Source organism: Protomyctophum parallelum (assembly GCF_964188405.1).
Source record: "Protomyctophum parallelum genome assembly, chromosome: 10".
NCBI lineage: Eukaryota > Metazoa > Chordata > Actinopteri > Myctophiformes > Myctophidae > Protomyctophum > Protomyctophum parallelum.
In genome coordinates, this window is record NC_139704.1 from 37924286 (window position 1) to 37944226 (window position 19941).

A 19941-nucleotide genomic window follows, 5' to 3' on the forward strand; every position below is an offset into this window, starting at 1 on the left:
TCGGGAACATTTCGCTCCATCAGAGGAGGTAAGGTGATGGAAGGACATTTTCCCAAGGCCAGCATCAGACGAGCATTTTTGCCCTTCCCCCAGCTCGCCCACTGGTAATGTTGAGAGAAGAATGTTTCCTGTCATTACTACATACGCTTCATTTTCTGTGCACGGTAGGTACGAAGTGGGTAAGGTGTATAATCATGTGACAATGTCCACTTAACTGTATTGTTTTCAGTAGCATATTTGATTGTGTTTTCCGGGGCTCTTTGTAATGTCACTGCGTGATCTTATAATCATCTCGTTGTGTGTGTGTCATTTTACAGGTAGAGGCTGAACTCCAGAAAAGGGGAAGACGAATGATGGAAGGAACTGAGTGAAACGCTGATGTGAAGTCTGTGGACATGAAGGTGGTCATGAAGCTGGGGAGAAGCCGAGGTATCAGTTCGGTCTGGAGGCATCGGGAACATTTCTCTCCATCAGAGGAGGTAAGGTGATGGAAGGACATTTTCCCAAGTTCAGCATCAGATGAGCATTTTTGCCCTTCCCCCAGCTCGCCCACTGGTAATGTTGAGAGAAGAATGTTTCCTGTCATTACTACATACGCTTCATTTTCTGTGCACGGTAGGTACGAAGTGGGTAAGGTGTATAATCATGTGACAATGTCCACTTAACTGTATTGTTTTCAGTAGCATATTTGATTGTGTTTTCCGGGGCTCTTTGTAATGTCACTGCGTGATCTTATAATCATCTCGTTGTGTGTGTGTCATTTTACAGGTAGAGGCTGAACTCCAGAAAAGGGGAAGACGAATGATGGAAGGAACTGAGTGAAACGCTGATGTGAAGTCTGTGGACATGAAGGTGGTCATGAAGCTGGGGAGAAGCCGAGGTATCAGTTCGGTCTGGAGGCATCGGGAACATTTCGCTCCATCAGAGGAGGTAAGGTGATGGAAGGACATTTTCCCAAGGCCAGCATCAGACGAGCATTTTTGCCCTTCTCCCAGCTCGCCCACTGGTAATGTTGAGAGAAGAATGTTTCCTGTCATTACTACATACGCTTCATTTTCTGTGCACGGTAGGTACGAAGTGGGTAAGGTGTATAATCATGTGACAATGTCCACTTAACTGTATTGTTTTCAGTAGCATATTTGATTGTGTTTTCCAGGGCTCTTTGTAATGTCACTGCGTGATCTTATAATCATCTCGTTGTGTGTGTGTCATTTTACAGGTAGAGGCTGAACTCCAGAAAAGGGGAAGACGAATGATGGAAGGAACTGAGTGAAACGCTGATGTGAAGTCTGTGGACATGAAGGTGGTCATGAAGCTGGGGAGAAGCCGAGGTATCAGTTCGGTCTGGAGGCATCGGGAACATTTCGCTCCATCAGAGGAGGTAAGGTGATGGAAGGACATTTTCCCAAGGCCAGCATCAGACGAGCATTTTTGCCCTTCCCCCAGCTCGCCCACTGGTAATGTTGAGAGAAGAATGTTTCCTGTCATTACTACATACGCTTCATTTTCTGTGCACGGTAGGTACGAAGTGGGTAAGGTGTATAATCACGTGACAATGTCCACTTAACTGTATTGTTTTCAGTAGCATATTTGATTGTGTTTTCCCGGGCTCTTTGTAATGTCACTGCGTGATCTTATAATCATCTCGTTGTGTGTGTGTCATTTTACAGGTAGAGGCTGAACTCCAGAAAAGGGGAAGACGAATGATGGAAGGAACTGAGTGAAACGCTGATGTGAAGTTTGTGGACATGAAGGTGGTCATGAAGCTGGGGAGAAGCCGAGGTATCAGTTCGGTCTGGAGGCATCGGGAACATTTCGCTCCATCAGAGGAGGTAAGGTGATGGAAGGACATTTTCCCAAGGCCAGCATCAGACGAGCATTTTTGCCCTTCCCCCAGCTCGCCCACTGGTAATGTTGAGAGAAGAATGTTTCCTGTCATTACTACATACGCTTCATTTTCTGTGCACGGTAGGTACGAAGTGGGTAAGGTGTATAATCACGTGACAATGTCCACTTAACTGTATTGTTTTCAGTAGCATATTTGATTGTGTTTTCCCGGGCTCTTTGTAATGTCACTGCGTGATCTTATAATCATCTCGTTGTGTGTGTGTCATTTTACAGGTAGAGGCTGAACTCCAGAAAAAGAGAAGACGAATGATGGAAGGAACTGAGTGAAACGCTGATGTGAAGTCTGTGGACATGAAGGTGGACATGAAGCTGGGGAGAAGCCGAGGTATCAATTCGGTCTGGAGGCATCGGGAACATTTCGCTCCATCAGAGGAGGTAAGGTGATGGAAGGACATTTTCCCAAGGCCAGCGTCAGACGAGCATTTTTACCCTTCCCCCAGCTCGCCCACTGGTAATGTTGAGAGAAGAATGTTTCCTGTCATTACTACATACGCTTCATTTTCTGTGCACGGTAGGTACGAAGTGGGTAAGGTGTATAATCATGTGACAATGTCCACTTAACTGTATTGTTTTCAGTAGCATATTTGTTTGTCTTTTCCCGGGTTCTTTGTAATGTCACTGCGTGATCTTATAATCATCTCGTTGTGTGTGTGTCATTTTACAGGTAGAGGCTGAACTCCAGAAAAGGGGAAGACGAATGATGGAAGGAACTGAGTGAAACGCTGATGTGAAGTCTGTGGACATGAAGGTGGACATGAAGCTGGGGAGAAGCAGAGGTATCAGTTCGGTCTGGAGGCATCGGGAACATTTCGCTCCATCAGAGGAGGTAAGGTGATGGAAGGACATTTTCCCAAGGCCAGTGACATTTTCCCCCAGCTCACCCACTGGTAATGTTGAGAGAAGAATGTTTCCTGTCATTACTACATACGCTTCATTTTCTGTGCACGGTAGGTACGAAGTGGGTAAGGTGTATAATCATGTGACAATGTCCACTTAACTGTATGTTTTTCAGTAGCATATTTGATTTTGTTTTCCCGGGCTCTTTGTAATGTCACTGCGTGATCTTATAATCATCTCGTTGTGTGTGTGTGTCATTTTACAGGTAGAGGCTGAACTCCAGAAAAGGGGAAGACGAATGATGGAAGGAACTGAGTGAAACGCTGATGTGAAGTCTGTGGACATGAAGGTGGACATGGAGCTGGGGAGAAGCCGAGGTATCAGTTTCGATCTGGAGGCATTGGGAACATTTCGTTCCATCAGAGGAGGTAAGATGATGGAATGACATTTTCCCAAGGCCAGCGTCAGACGACCATTTTTGCCCTTCCCCCAGCTCGCCCACTGTTACTGTTAACACCCCGTGTCTCATAGACGGAGGTCTCCGTCCTTTCAATTAGTAACGCCCGAAGCCCAGGACGGAGATTAATAGAAGGACAGAGATTTATTGATATCAAAACCAATCGCATCGCTCCACAGGCTGGGAGCGTCTGTTGCGCAACATCAATGTCAACATCCGGTTGGGACGTCATCCAAAATGATGATGAGATCGAAAATCTTCAAGTGTGAATAACTGATCTAAACCAATCCGTCCAATTCTAAGAAAAGATAATGTTTTTGACGGCCCATTGCGGTCCCGTCGCTAGTCGCGTTAATTAGTTAATCATACCTCCCTTTGTTGTCGATCGCCTCGGGAGTGTTTGGCTACTTCAAGCTACTTCCAAAATGGCGCGGAGCCACGTGGAAATAGGCCCTGAAGAAACAAATCGCTGTGCGCCCTGATTAAATGGCCCTATATACCCCCAGGCGCTTGGTGTGTTTTAAATAATATGCAATCACACCAGAATGCACACAGCTGTCTCATTTCTCATCAAAACCCTCGTGCTTCAATGTACGAGCCGTGAAGTCGGGAGATAAAAGAAAGAAAAGGAATAGACGAGGAGTGACAAAGTGTTACCATTGCAGTACGGTACAGTACAGTACAGTATGGAAAAACGCTCTGGCCAAAACATCACCCAAGGTGGCTCTGCTTTAGGAGCGGCGGAGGCAGGATCTAAACAGAGCGGGTGGGAACTGGCATGAGAATAACTGGGTCACGACTCTTCACCAGCACTTGGAACATGTAAACCTTTTTAGACCTTCTAGAAGTTGTCCTGCATGACTAACATTTATAACTGGTGTTATGAAGCCTTATACGTGGATTATAAATTTTGCAATTTTGATGCATTATAGACCTCACCTTTAAAAGTGTTAATCGGTCACATCAGGCTTCAGAAATTGCTTTTCAATTCACCTAGGAATGTGGTTCATATTTGATTAGCAAAAATCGTTTTCTGCTTTATTAAAAAAACAATTCTAATGACAATAGTGTTTTGGGCTTTTCAATAGTGTTTTGTCTGTTACTCTGTTCTAGACTACTATGAAGACCTACGTGCTGGCCAAGTATCTGATGGAGTTGACTACAAGATGCTTCACTACCGGCCCTCTGAGATCTCTGCTGCTTCCCTCTGCCTCTCCCAGAGTCTGCTGGATGGCCTGCCATGGGTGAGTTAAATAGACTGAACTGATGTGGGGACGTGTATTTTCGCTTATAATAGGCTACAGATGGCTAGAATGACTGTCTTAGTTCTAATTTGTTTTTGCTTCATGTGTTGCAGACTCCTACAGAAAAGTACTACACCACAACCACATACGACGAGGCTCACCTAAAGCCGATCATGCACCAGATGGTAAAGAATGTGGTTGTCGCCAACGAGGGGAGAACAGAGTTCCAGGTGAGTTGGCAAAGTATTTGGAAGTTAATGGAGCACCATGGGGATGATTAAATTCTGTAGATCAAGGGGGACTGCCAAATATTTGTGGGATAGGAACTTTCAACATTTAAAAAAAGGGGGCGTTGGTAGCTTGTGGATCGGCTTTTTTTGGCAAAGGCTTTGTGTAGAGGGAAAACTTGACATTGGCTCTGAACTTTATCAAGTGGTCAAATCCACAAGTAAACGTGAAGATGACAATCCAAGTATTTACAACACTGATGGTGTTGTCAAACAAGTCTGACATCTATGAAAGTTTAATCTGCTACTGAAATTTTTTGGAAGACCCCTGCTGTAGATGTATAGTAATGCAAATGTACCCTCTCCACCTAGGCTGTCAGGAGCAAGTACTTGCAGAGCCTGCAGATGGAGATCGCCCTCCTCCCCGAGCTGCAGTCGCCTGTACTGAAGAGCCTGGCTGCTCCTCTACTCAGTCTACTGGACACAGTCTATGAAGTGGATTGCTACAACTTCATGGGAGTGGAAGATCTGCCCATGGTCAAAGTTTACAAAGAAACGACCCGTCCTTCTTGGTTAGAGTACTTTATGAGCGGCTGCAGGAGCTGAGCTAAAACAAAATCCTGTGGTTCGGCCTCATGTCGCCCCTCCATCCTCCTGCAGCTTCTAATGATTGGAGCCTGTCGTGTCAGCGCAGAAGAGGATGCTCTGTTCGTCTCTCCCGCCTCTGCTCTTGCACTCTTGAACTGTACAAGCCTGAAGTGAAGAGCCTGGCTGCTCATCTACTGGACATCTTCCATGATCGCCCCTTTATAATGGCATATATCAAAATGACGGAGCCGTTGCGCAAAGACCTGCACTGTTTAATGCAATTTATTTGTGTGAGTTATACCTATTTGTTTTTATTAATTGTAAAAGTCAACAGTATGTATGTCCATAAAATAAGCAAGCAGCACGTGCAGACAATATAGACGGTATAGTTTCAAACTAGGGTATTTAAGAAATAAATCGTAACAAAATGATTGAAACAAAGAACTAGTGAATTGTTTGCTAGTGTGCTGCTTGTTTATGTTATGGAAATGCATAGCCTACTGTTGACTTTTTTTGTCATGAGTAATTCAACAAAAAATACTTAAAAAAAATAACTTGCACAAATAAATTGCATTAAACTGCTGCCAGGTCGGTCTATGCGCAACCGCTCCGTCATTTAGATATATGCTTTATAATGTGACCACATTTTGTAAATATCCATTTAACCCATTTAGGCCGAACGGTTTTCTGAAAAACCTATGTCAGTCGTTCTCAACCTTTTCCATGTCAAGGACCCCTGGAATTATCTGTATTTGGCTGCGGACCCCCATCTGAACATATGTTGTTCCAGGCCCCCCAGATGCAAAGATATGAGTTAAAAACATTTACTGTGAGAATATATATTCAAAGATTTGTGCCATATATTCATGATATATATATATTTTAATGGCTAAAGTAGGTCTAACATAATGCTTAAATTTAATCTATTAAAATGTTTTGTTTCAATTTTATTTCCTGTTAACGTGTGTGTGTGTGTGTGTGTGTGTGTAAAAAAATCATTGTTTTAGATTCCCATTAAAATTGTGTTTGTTATTGTATTTGCAGCCTTTTAATGTTTGACCAGGGGTTTCAGCAGTTCTTGCACTTCTCTCTAAATATGGCTTAATGTCTCAAGTACCGGTATAAGTAATCTAAAACCATAAACTTTCGTACGTCTGAGATTGAAGGGCAAATGATACAAATATTTGTATCTTTTTATTACTAGGTTTCTGCTCCTTTGTTTAAAGGCATTTTGCTCAGAGGTCAAAGCTAGTGTAAAGTTTTTGAATTGGGGTAGACAACCAGAGATAATTGCCAGGTGCTAAGACAATGTAAGCAGAAAGCTAGCAAAGGTCTCATTACGGAAATATGATTTTTGCAGTCACTCTTCCAGAGTGACTTAAAAAGTGACACATTGTGAGCTTGTGATCAAATCAATCTTAATGAGTAATCTGAATCTGCAAAGTAACCTGTCAATTGTAGTACAATATTTTCCTCTGAGCATGTAGTGGAGCAGGAATATAAATTAATCCAGTCATCGCTGGCAGGTGTTGTAAACTAATTGATCTGTCAGCACATGTTAGTTCAGTAATGGGGAGACTTCTCTCCAGGTCTTTAGTAAAAGGAAAGGGCATTTTCAGGCTGGGGATACCAAGTTTATCCAATCAGCAGAGAACTGACAGGACAAAAGATAGCATGATGCCATATTTAGATGCTGTTTTAGAAGATCAGTGGTTCTCAAATGTAACTCTTGAGTGTACAAATGGAACCATAAGTTTGAAAACCACTTTCTGAGAATCCTGGAAAATGCCAACTGTACATTTAGGCAAATCCTTATCTGCTCTCAGCCAGTAGATGGCACCAAAACAACACGCTACTGAAAACAATTTGGGGTTTTTAGGAATAGTTTCTGATTTTCGAACTGTCCTGACTGTGACTGCCCTTTAATTTGTAATATCTTAGAGGTTTTGATTGTGGTATTGATAGCCAGGCTGACTGTACCAACACCAGTAACACATAACACAAAACCTCTACTGTATTATGATCTAAACTAAAGAGATGTACAAATTAGGGGCTGTCAACATCTGGACCTATAGACCGATTCACAGAGGGTTTCCTGGGTGCGGCCATTACTGAGGTGTACCATTGAGTGCAGCAGCACTGATTAGCTACACCTGGCCTACGGAGCACCTGCTCCATGGATTACACCTCAGTAATGGCCGCGCCCAGGGCACCCCTCTGTGAATCGGTCTATAGTGGGTTGCAATGGTTGCAACTATAACCAATGACATGAGACTACCAGAAGAATGCTCTGACCTTGAATACTACAAATGGACATTTTTCAGGATAAACCAACTGAAGAACTTTGAAGCTTCAAATACTGACCCAGTCTTTCATAGGATCCAAAATCCTGCAACATACGTGTTAGCTGGGAGCAACTATTATCAATAGTGCTAATATAATCAAATCATAATAATTGTTACGCTATTACAGTAGCCTAGTTGAACAACATTGTCTCCTTTGACAAATTATGCATATTCGATCACAGGGTTTTCTACAGTCTATGGTTTGAACTAATTAACTGATCCTATTCTATAGCCCCATGTATGGCGACAACAGCGGATTGATTGATTGAAATATGTATTAACAGTTTGCAGAATTACAGTACAATTCAAGCACAACTCAATACAAAGACTGTTAACTGTGAGTGGACGACCCAATAAAGCATTACACTTGTTTACAAGAGGGTCCACCTTGTTCAATCCATCAAACAACCGCAACAGCGATATCCAGCGCTGACATCAGACTAATGTAGAAACCCCAAATATGGATACACGGGTGACAGCATGACACGCATCTAATTAACCATATAAAAGAAGGATCATCATAAATGCATATATGTATAAATGGGCTAGAGTCAGTTTCAGTTCGATAAGATTCGGCCTTTCAACTGGCATTGTATTAGATTAAGCTTCGGCATTGCGTTAGTATTTGCTGGGTGGGCCAAGGCAAGGGGGACATTGGTTTCAAGAACAGTACGCTGCGGAACGGTATTTCCTACCCCGTTTCAGGTCGGTTTGTAAACAGTGATGCACCAACTTGAACATGGCGCCGTGCAGAAAGATGAACTCAATATTCAAGTACTGAGGATCATTTAACTGCTTTAGGCTATTTACAACAACAGATATGAAACTTTATAATGCGCTCTGCAATACGGGGGCATTTAGAACCGTGTTTGCTTTCGGTGAACGTGAAGTGGCGCATTGGTTTCCTGGACATATGGCAAAAGGTGGGACATACATTTGTTTTTAGAAACTGTGATTATTTGCGGAATTACTTGGTTCATTTGATAAGCTGAGGAACACCTCGCCTCACCAGGCTTTCCACCTCGGAGGACTTCTTGTTTTGTCTCGTTCCGAATCTGAAAGATGATCGCTATATGTATTTGTTTTTCATTTATGTTCGAAATAAACCCATTCATTCAAATGGGAAAGGTGTAATGCAATTGTGACTGAACACACACTACCGATACTGTAACGTCGTACACGTACATACATTAACGTTACATCATGTCCATCGTGTGTTTAACAAATATATCTTTGCACAGAATATATGACTTGATACCGGTATTGGTAATATTATTCTGACACATGTACAGTATCAACAGTGATACATGGATTAATATAGACGTCTGAGTCTATTAACAACTCTTATGAATGCATGATTGTGTACAGTGTCAATACTGTATGAATGAATGCATAGAACAGACCTTCAGTGAATGTCTGGATAAATAACACACACACACACACACACACACACACACACACACACACACACACACACACACACACACACACACACACACACACACACACACTGTACAGGTAATGGTAGCCCTGGTCCAGTGCTTACAGCAAGTGGCGGTAATGTTAAGCTATGTTTCTTAATAATAAAAATCTAGAAAGTAACAAAAGTTTTCAGATAGTTGTAGTGGAGTAGAAGTAAAATTTGTGAACATTGGAAATACAGAAAATAAACCACCCGCTCTTCATTTACCGGCATATCAATTGGGTGTCTGTCTGTAGATTTTGTCCTAATGCATATCAAACTTGGGTTCTTTGACATTAAAAGGTGGAGAATCACAGATGTAGCCTTGCCATTGATAGTAACCGTACTCTTCTGTGATCCACTGCAGGTCTCAAGCAGATGCAGTACAACCTGAAGAATGTGGACTGCATTATAGAGATCCACGATGCCAGAATATCCTTTCAATATCAATAGAATGATTTAACCACTTGACAATTCTTTAAAGCCTCAGTGCAAGTCTGTAACGTATTTTAACGAATATGTTATTTTAACCTGTGTGGCCTAAGAGTGTGTTAATACAATATATCTACAGTAGCACATCTGCAGTGGTTGGAGGTCTCCACCAAGATATTTAGACTCTAAAATATTAAAAAAAGATGTTTAGAGTGACTATGATGTTAGGTTGGACAGTCACCTACTGGTTGGCAGTGGCACGTAGTACTGCCTGAAGCTCATATGCACAATATCTCCCCTGGCCAAGCAGGGATTCTCCATCAATCTATCCATCCATCTTCAACCGCTTATCCATAGTCGCGTCGCGGGGGCAACAGCTCCACCAGAGTGCTCAAGACTTCCCTCTCCAGAGCAACATTAGTGACTTCCTCCTGGGGGATCCCGAGATGTTCCAAGGCCAGTGAGTCGATGTCTTTCCTCCAACTGCGCCTTGGTCTGCCCCGGGGTCTCCTCTCAGTGGGACGGGCCTCGAGGACCTCCCTAGGGAGACGCCCTTGAGGCATCCTAACCAGATGGCCGAACCACCTAAGCTGGCTTCTTTTCCAGCAGAGAGTCTCTCTTGCGTGACTGAACTTGCAACCTTATTCTTTTGGTCATGACCCACACTTCATGACCATAGGTGAGAGTAGGAACGGAGATTGCTCGGTAGACAGAGAGCTTTGCCTTCTGGCTCAACTCTCCTTTCGTCACAAAAGGCGTACAGTGACAGCAATACCGCCCCCGTGACCAGTGTCCACCCTGAGGTCGGGGTTCGATCATATCAAAAACTGTAAAAATGGGACCCAATGCCTCCCTCTTGGCATTCACCATCAATGGGTTGGATTGTGGGTCAAATCATCTAATGATTCCCGAGCGCGGCACACGCTGCGGCTCACTGCTCCAAGAGATGGGTCAAATGAGGACAAATGTCACTGCGGTAACGTGTGTGACTAATCGTACGACTTTGACTTTGCCCCTGCCGCTCCGACTCTCCGGCTGATCTCCATCACCGTCCTCCCCTCACTCGTGAACAAGACCCGGAGATACTTCACCTGGGGTAATGCCTCATTGGGGTAATGCCTCATTTCCCTACCTGGACTGCACAACCCACCGGTTTCCTTCTGAGAACCATGAATTCTGAGTTCAAGCAGGGATTCTGACTGGTAGAACTGTGGTCTCACTTGGGAGACCAAGGTTTGAATCCCAGGTAGTACACAAACGTTACGGATCACTGGTATAAAGCTAGATTCCAGAATCCATCGCTCGGTTCAGTCAACTGGAGGTAGAAAATTGTAGCGACTATTGTCCTTGAGGAGGACATTTACTATCACTAACTTTATAACATGCTTTTCTTTAACTGTAGCACATTCCCTTCTCTGGGAGAAACCCTGCGTTTCAGGAGAGTTTAGATGTCAGACCTCATGTGCTTGTTCTGAACAAGATGGACCTGGCTGATCTGTCTGGAAAACAGGTGCTAAAAGTGTATTGGTAATCTTTTCTCCTTTGGGGCAGTGGTTCCCAAAGTGGGGTCCTTAAGGGAGTTCCAGGGGGTCCCCAGCTAAAGTTTGGAACCAAATGTACCCTTATGGGTCTGTAACTCTCAAGAGTTAAATGGACATTGATTTTACAATATAAATTGGTGGTCCCAGAGATAGAAATGACATTAAATGGGGGGTCCGTAGACTAATGCATGTCAAACTCTGGGTCCTTGAAATTAAACGGGTTGAGAATCACTGCTAGAGCCGTACAAATTTGGCATATCTCTTCAAATGAGGGTCCGTGGGCTAATTAGTGTCAATTTGGGGGTTGTTGACATGAAAAATTTTGGGAACCACTGCTTTGGGGGCTTGCCATGATAATTGAGTTTGTAGTATACATACGTTCTTTTTATGTATACTTTTTAATAATATACATTACAATTATTAAGCCGATCTACAAACTCAAAATGTTTTTGTTAAATTAATTGTTATAGGCCCGGACCTTTGCTGCATGTCATGTCCCATCTCTCTCCCCATGTCCTGTCAGACTACTGTATCTATCAGTAAAGGCAGAAATAATCCCCAACATATCTTAAAAAAGGGGGAAAAAAATGAGTTCTCTCTCCTGATTGACTAAAATTGGTATCCTAACTTGAACATCTTATTTTCAGTTTAATAAAGAGCTGGAGAAATGGGAAGACCCTTGTTTTTGAACAATATACTTTAGCAATGATGATTACTATTGGCATATACAACCTTTAAAATGTTTCTTTCTTCTTTTTTTAAAATAAACAAAGACATCTTATACCCCCTTTAAAAACAATTATAATAACCTTTCTCTGCAGCGAATCCTGACGAAACTTGAGAGGAGCGGGGTAAGGAATGTTCTCTTTACAGACTGTCTCCGCCAGCATGATAAATCCATCCAAAAGGTAAGAGCCATCTTCTTCAGCAACAAAGATTTCCAGCAACTGCGTAAATGTCTGTTGATTGATACGTGTGGAAATATGTCATGTCTCGCCTGGATGAGTCCTGGAAGTAAGTGTGTGTGTGTGTGTGTGTGTGTGTGTGTGTGTGTGTGTGTGTGTGTGTGTGTGTGTGTGTGTGTGTGTGTGTGTGTGTGTGTGTGTGTGTGTGTGTGTGTGTGTGTGTGTGTGTGTGTGTGTGTGTGTGTGTGTGTGTGTGTGTGTGTGTGTGTGTGTGTCGCTCAATTTGGAGGAGGCCTTGTTTCCTTTATCCATGATTTATGTCTGCAGCTCTGATTTCTGTACTTCTCATTATGTGGACATAAATAAACATTTCAAGTGTGTGTGTGTGTGTGTGTGTGTGTGTGTGTGTGCATGTGCGCGCACACACACACACATACACACGTAAATCCCGGGAATCGCTGTCTCCGGTACTCGTCTAGGCTACGTAAACACTAAGGAGTCAGCTTCTATTTATGATTTCATGTTTTTATTTTTGTATTTGTCTTGTTATGTGTGATGCCCTTGATTTGCATGTACTCTATGGATAAAGATGGAATTGATTAACCCATTTTGGGCGGGAACCCCTTTTGGTGTTAGCACTATGTTATGCTTTAGCTATTGATAAATAGCAGATCTACAAGCTCATAGCGCGCCACCGAGTGTCGCGCTACGAGCTTGTAGGTCTGCTATTTTTGAAAAATCAAAAAAAAAAATAATCTGATCTCTGGTCAGATGCAAAAGTAAATTTTAGCATGCTGTTATGGTCTCTCCTGTAGCTGATTCCCATGGTGACCGAGCTGATTGAGGGACATCCCCGTTTCAACAGAGATGAGGTGCACTACCAACACACTATAATATGGTTTAGTCATTTCATTTTTAAATTTGTACCTGGGGGAAAAAAAGTTTGTGTTTTATAGGTAAGGGATAATATCTGGCTAGTTGATCATTGTCGGGAGATAATTCACCGACAGAGTTAATTAATCACCCTTATTACATGGTTTATTACATGGCTACCCGACATAAATTAATAAATTGACCCAAAACACAACAAAAAAAGTATTCCATAAGTTCGTGCTGGCTGCGTCTGCCCAGCTGCAGGGCTGGAGCACTGTCGACAAATCATTGTTTGTGGCATTACTAGACTGGTGTTGTTGGTAACCATGGCCGTTTCCTGTGGGCATACAATATTTATTCAAGGAGTTGAGCCAGAATATAGATCTCCGAAACAAAAGCACATAGGAGCGGCATGTCACAGGGACCACTCTTGGTGTGTTAATTAAAGTAAAAGAACATATTTCTATAAGCTTTAGAGGTATGTTATCAGGAACTCCATTTTGAGGGTGACATGTGGAATGATTGAAATCTAACTCAGTTTGATGTAACAGGGTCATACTAATTTCATCACGATTTTATCTTGGACCAATTATCTATGTGATCGTCAACTTTTCAGAACACACATTTTTGCCTGATGGCGATTGGTGTACCCAACGTGGGGAAATCATCTCTTATTAACTCGATGAGAAGAACATATTTAAAGAAAGGTATACACACAATCATGCACATCAGAATAACGTTCATCAACATTCAACATTCATACCGTATCATGCATGTGTTCTCTAGCAAGTATAATCTTTTGTCATTTTTCAGGTGGTGGATCCAAAGTGGGTGGGGAACCAGGTATAACCCGAGCTGTCCTGACCAGAATCCAGGCAGGTGTTTCTTGAGTTAATTTGCCTCTGTGGGTTTGGGTATGTCTGAGTATTAGGAGCAGTTAATCAAACTAATGGATTCAATTATAAAACATCATTGATTTGAATATACTTGTATATTGAATTATTTATATAAAAATAGGACTGCTGGGGAAATTAAATGTATCCGTTGCTTGTCACTTCAGCTCTGTGGAAGTCAGTCATTAACCTGGGGACTTTATTTTTAGGATTTAGTATTTGCTGATATCTACAGATAACGTTCAGTTGAATATACAGTATAGACACAATTCACAGACCTAAAAGACTATGTAGTTACAGTCTTTGAATAGCATAAACCGTAAAGTCCAATATCGCTACAACACAACAATTGAAATCAATATTAATTGAAAAAGCAATTGATAGAAATGATTTATTCTATAGCTAAAGGAAAGAAAATCAATATTGCTGTGTGTTCATTTCTCTCAGGTATGTCAGAGACCTGTCGTGCACCTCTTGGACACACCAGGTGTCCTGCCTCCTAAAATTGAGAGTGTTGAGACTGGCATGAAGCTAGCTTTATGTGGTGAGTTTTTAAATTTGTTTAACAAAGAGAGGCTGAACTAGCTAATTCTAATGTTCTTCTTTTTCCCAATTTAGAGTAGCAATTATCTTTTAGACCCTTTTTTCCTCCCTAATTTAGTCGTTATGCCAGGGACTTTACCACTGACTGCGCCACCCGAGCGCCTGATGAATTCTGTGAATTCAAATTTCTTATTTGAAATGTGTGTTGTAGTATGTTGTATTTCAAATACTTTTTCCACAGTTTGATTTGTTTGTTTGTTTCTCTCATGTTTTTCTTGTTCAGGAACTATACTGGACCATTTAGTTGGTGAAGACATTATCGCTGACTACTTATTGTTTTCTCTGAACAAACTAGAGCAGTTCAGGTGAGAATTTCCTCAGCTTTACATCAAGGGGTAGTACACTTTAATACTGTCAGTGAATTTACTGTCTTTGTATACTTGCGCAGTTATGTTCAGAAATATGACCTTGGAGAACCTTGTGATGACATCCAGAATGTTCTCAAACGAATTGCTGTCAAGCTACGCAAGACACAGCAGGTCACAGCTATCACTGGAGTAGGTAAGAAACCAAACATGATTTCGGCTACAAATAGTTCCAACTGGTAATTTTTTTTTTTTAATCCGTCGTGGCGTTCTACTCCCTCTTTTAGAGACATGTTTAATTAAGTATTTGAACAACTTTTGATCCCTATTATTTTTTAAAGAGAGTGGCTCAGAGCCTCTGCCTGAAGACCAAAAGCCTGACATATAAAGTCAATATCGAGGCTAAAACTGTGTGGAAACAATTTGAGAATAAAAAAAAAAAAATGTTTTAGGTGGTACTTCATATTGGTATAGTGATACGATTGGTTTCCAAAGTAGCAGGCGTTTTGCAGAAACCAAAATTTGGAAGATTGGCTCTTCCACTTTTTGGTTTGTGGAAAACCAGTGCTTGGGGCCAGAACGGTCTGCAGAACACACATGATAATGGGAATGAATGTGACCGGTCCGGAATGGTTTACCAGTATTCTAGTATTCCACCATAATGCTCTTAGTGCAGATGTTACACTGTGAACATTCAGTAACCCAGAGGACAACATGATTATTAAGGCATTCACCATTCACTGTAATAAATGTTGGTCTATCCTAAATTGGAATAAAACCTGGTTTCTCCTCTCCCTCAGGAAACATATCAATCACAGTTCCAAACTACTCGGCAGCAGCGTATGATTTCATCAGAGCCTTCAGGAAAGGAGAGCTGGGAAAGGTCATGCTGGACTGAGCCATGTTTAACTGACATGATTAAACACTGGGTATAGCAGTTTGTCCATAAGATGGAAGCTCATAGATAAAACATAGGGGGATGTCTCCTGAAATGGATGAAGCAAACATTGGACACAGTGTACTGTACACAATGGGTTTTGTGTTTGTTTATTAGCATAAATACATTGGTAATAAAATCTATATTTATTATGTAGTGTCTTGTTGTCACTACAGTGTTGTCTAGCAGAACGTACATAAGGAGAAGAAACAGTCTGTAGCTCCTGAGTGTCTGATGGTGGACTGACTCAGAGTCCCTACACCAGTGATTCTCATACATTTTCATGTCAGGGAGCACTGATTTTAGTGTTCTATATGAACTCATTTCGCAGGGGAACCCCCATCAAGGACCCCTGGGTGCCCCCGGCCCCCTCTTTGAGAACCACTTCCGACATGAATCTCCTTTGGACCAGATATGCTTAAATTATGACCACAAAGCAGAGATACAGTAGGTGTTTCTATTAAATGTACATGTGATGTGGTGATGTTACCACAGTGCTTAATACTTGTCTTTTCAAATGTGTCAGAAAAGCGGCAGCATCGTACTACTGGGGATAAATTAGGCTTTACAAGTTTGTGTATTTCAGAGACCCAGTACTACTACTAGTGTTGCTGACTTGTTATGATACCAGACTGGTGTTACAAATGCCTTATAAAGTCTTATCAAAACTATGGAGATAAATAGTCAGCTGTGGAAATGATTTTACATTTGTATATAGTGTATAAGACATGACACGACACCCTCTCTGCTTCTAGACCGAAGCATTAAAATGTCAAACTATGTACAAGTTAGAAATTTACATCAGTAACAGTGAGTAGTGATGCTAGCAGTACAAATGTTTTTTCTATATTATGAAAATAAAGCTTTTTTTTTTTAAATAACAGAAGATTGAAAGCCAGAGGTTTTGGTACTTAAATGTAAATATGGACTGCTGTGTGGGATAACTTACAGTATTAATGCCAGATTTATACTTCTGATAAATCTGGTTATAGCCTATTAATCTCAGATGGTTTCGTCAGGCAGAAATGCCCTGCAGGTACCAACATCTGCCTGTTGTGAAATCTGATAGCTAGCTGATTAATCTCGATCAGCTGGGTCCGTGATTTAAATCTTACAGCAACACGTTTGATCACGTATAATTATGGTTCCAACTTCTATTCTAAAGAATTAAGGTTTCCTGATTAATTTGAAACAAAAATTAATCTGTTGATAATGCACATTTCGCAGTAGTCATACATGAAGTGTTCTATATATGTGGGCAAACCTACATGGAAGTGTTTTAAGTTGTGTCACTGTGAAAATAATCTCTTGCCTTTACTAGAAGACCATTCACCATTGATTTTTAACCTTAGGACCTTTTTAGCATTAGGACCTCAATTTTATATGAATATTTGGGCCCTATTTTTGCCAGTACCTTACACCTTATCCCTAACCTTATCCCTTAAACAATGTGTTGATGTAGATTGGCTAGTTGAAACATTTCAAAAGGTTTTTCAAAATGGTAAAAAAAAAAAAAACGACTTAAAAAGAAGTTTAGGGATAAGGGGTAAGGCACTGGAAATAGGGACCTTACCCCTTAATCTCTAGTACCCCAATCAAATATAACATTTGTAACATGATTTGGTCAGACATGGTCTGTCATCTGGCCCAGAATTATTTTACAGTATGCATTGCATGTATAGAGTGAGGTGAAACGCTAGCCATTCTTGTACTCTATTCGTATTGTACATATTATATTGGTAATGTTGAAGATTAACTATCAATAATGGCTGAGGAGTGGGGTCTTCGGGCCCCTCCTTGACAACCACCGTTGCACACAGTCCTGCGGATTATAATCCCAAATGCAGAACAGTACACCTTCCATCCCAGATAGAATTAATGAGAGCTTTTCTGCATGTTATTGTTACAGTAGACCACGGTTTCTCAGCATTGGGTCAGGGGACCACCAAGGGGTCCTAATGGACTCTTAAGGGTCCGTAACCCTTAACTACAAATTTGTAGTTATGTACACCAGATTGTTGTCCCAATTAAAGATGAACAAATGTTTCCATTTTGCACGCTCAGAGTCACAGACCCATAAGGGTCCATTTGGGCCCCTAGCGGGTCCCCCTAAAAACATTGAGAAACAGTGTGTGCCATATGTCTACTAGGCCTAAAATATACTGTCCAACAAGTATCCAATTTTTGGCGAGAAGGTCGCAACAATGATGGAGATGATCTGAGTGAGTGAAGGCAGGTCCTGAGCAGAGCCTGACATCAGGGACTCATAGTAACTGGTCCTGTTGTAGTAATCCATGTCGTCATCCGAGCTGTCCGCGCTGCTGCGCCGGTACGCGGACGCGTACCAGCCGTCCGCCGCTAGCGCCACTACGGCGCCCGCCGCGGCCGCGCCGGCCACGCGCGTCGCGGACGAGCGCCCCGGCCCCCTGGAGCGCGAGCGTGTCGTCCCACCGTGGCCTCCCCTTTGACTCCCCGTCGAGCCGCGGGAGGAGGAGGACGACGTGCCCCGGGAGGAGCCGCGCGCCCCCCCGCGGCCCCCGCCCTTGGACAGCACCGGTTCACACAGCAGGAACGCCGAAAGGAGGAGACACGTCCAGCACGTCGCCACAGTCTGGCTCATCGCCGCCATCTGGTGGAAGTGTGTGGGAACGACACGAGGACAAATGGGATTAATTAACCCGATAAATGGATATGCTCTTTGATTGATTGATTGAAATATTTATTAACAGTTTGTAGAATTTACAGTACATTTTAAGCACAAACTCAATACAAAGACTGTTAACTGTGAGTGGACGACCCAATTAAGCATTACACTTGTTTACAACAGCTGGGTCCACATTGTTCAATTCATCAAATTGATGACGCGACGCGCTTGACTAAAAGACTCAAGCGAATGGAGTGAAAATACTAGACGTTTTTGTTTGAGTCACAACAGAACACATTAAAATGTTAACTTATAAACGGGTATATGCCTATGTGATAAATATTTAATGGTCATTGGTCAATATTTCAAAACAAAATATTGTTTACAGAAAGTGTATGACTATATATGACATAATAGAGAGACGCTCTTAATCACTGCCTGTGTAGTAGCTATAAAGGAACATTATGACCCAGACCCACTCAAGTGTTTGATTCTTTGGTAGCATATGGCCTCTTCATAAAGATGATGGAATGATGTTGTAGCATGTTGCTGCTCTATCAAAGTAGGTCAGTTAAAAATAAAGACCTCGCTCAAATCAAATGCCGAGGTTTTTCCCTCACCTCCTTTGCACATGAAACAAAATATATGGATTATTAGTATTATTATTGTGATCAAATGTGATGATCGTTTCGTTTGACTCCCAGTATATAAACGGAATGAAATCATCTCGAAAAAATGCGTTTTATTATTGATTAATTTATGCACTTGAGTTTAGCCGATGTAGAGGATGTGAACAGAGGAGGTGCATTGAACAGTAGCCTACCCTATAGATATTGTTTATTTTCACTGATCCGTGCACATCAATTCCACATAGCTAAGCTGTTCACACTGGTATTTATTTGCCATGGAAATTCAACGGTTAGCCTACTGTGTAGGGCTATACCCTACGAGAAAAAAACAAACAAACAGAAAGGAGCATATATTATGTCCTGTTCTTTTACAGTAGAATCATAAGGAATCATCAAACGCTACAGCAAAACTAGCCTCATTTATACATATCTCTAACCACAGCATTCATCAAGAAGAGAGTAGACATGCCTACCTTAAAGCACCACGCAATGTCTGTATAGCCTATTTGTGGTGTTTTCCCCACCTCACTGTAATTGGATTTATATGTTTTGTCATTCGTGCGGCAGTAATAGTAGGATGATGGAGGAGGATATGAAATATAAATCACGGAAGACCAGGGCTCGCGCGCACAGCTGTCTTGAGCGCGCCGCGCGTCCCTGATGCGATTATTTTATCATCATTATGTGGAATTATCAAATTGAAATACTATAGGGCTATATGACACTATATTTTATGATACAATAAAGTGAACAATAATAGGGTATTTGACTATTGTTTTCCTTTAAACCTTTATTTATTGGGCCCGGGCTGAGTCTGAGTGGCTCACCCGCCTTTTCCCTCGACCTGTACACCAAATAGCCACTGGATATAGACGATCTGCAAGCTCTTTGTGACGTGGTGTGACCGTGTGAGTGAGCTTGTAGATCTGCAATTAATTTGCAATCAACAGTGCATGATGAAGACATGGCTAGATGACGTCCATACGAGCATTATCTCGTCTGCCTTCCGAATGCAATACCAAAAAGGTTTAGGCTTATTTGGATAGGCAAAATAAGGCACTGGCCCAAACCTTTTTTGTCTTAGTGCAATGAAAGTTATGATCAAATGAAA

At 41.9% G+C, this 19941-nt stretch overlaps 2 protein-coding genes across 2 annotated transcripts; one reads left to right on the top strand and one right to left on the bottom strand.

Annotated features, from left to right (window-relative positions):
- The first annotated feature begins 8353 nt into the window (after positions 1–8353).
- mtg1 (mitochondrial ribosome-associated GTPase 1) lies at positions 8354–15709 on the top strand. Its single transcript, XM_083774638.1, has 11 exons — positions 8354–8529; positions 9436–9500; positions 10906–11010; positions 11863–11949; positions 12762–12818; positions 13436–13526; positions 13633–13694; positions 14160–14256; positions 14539–14620; positions 14704–14816; positions 15421–15709. Exons 1-11 carry the CDS (start codon positions 8427–8429, stop codon positions 15516–15518), a joined length of 960 nt encoding a protein of 319 aa, XP_083630764.1. The 5' UTR covers positions 8354–8426; the 3' UTR covers positions 15519–15709.
- Positions 15710–17709: 2000 nt separating this feature from the next.
- On the bottom strand, positions 17710–19336 carry sprn (shadow of prion protein; the record flags this gene model as incomplete). The annotated part of the gene is made up of 2 exons (XM_083775025.1): positions 19304–19336; positions 17710–18186 (listed from the first exon to the last, which is right to left on the bottom strand). The coding sequence occupies exon 2, from the start codon at positions 18184–18186 to the stop codon at positions 17710–17712; it is 477 nt and encodes a 158-aa protein (XP_083631151.1). The 5' UTR covers positions 19304–19336.
- Between the last annotated feature and the right edge of the window lie 605 nt (positions 19337–19941).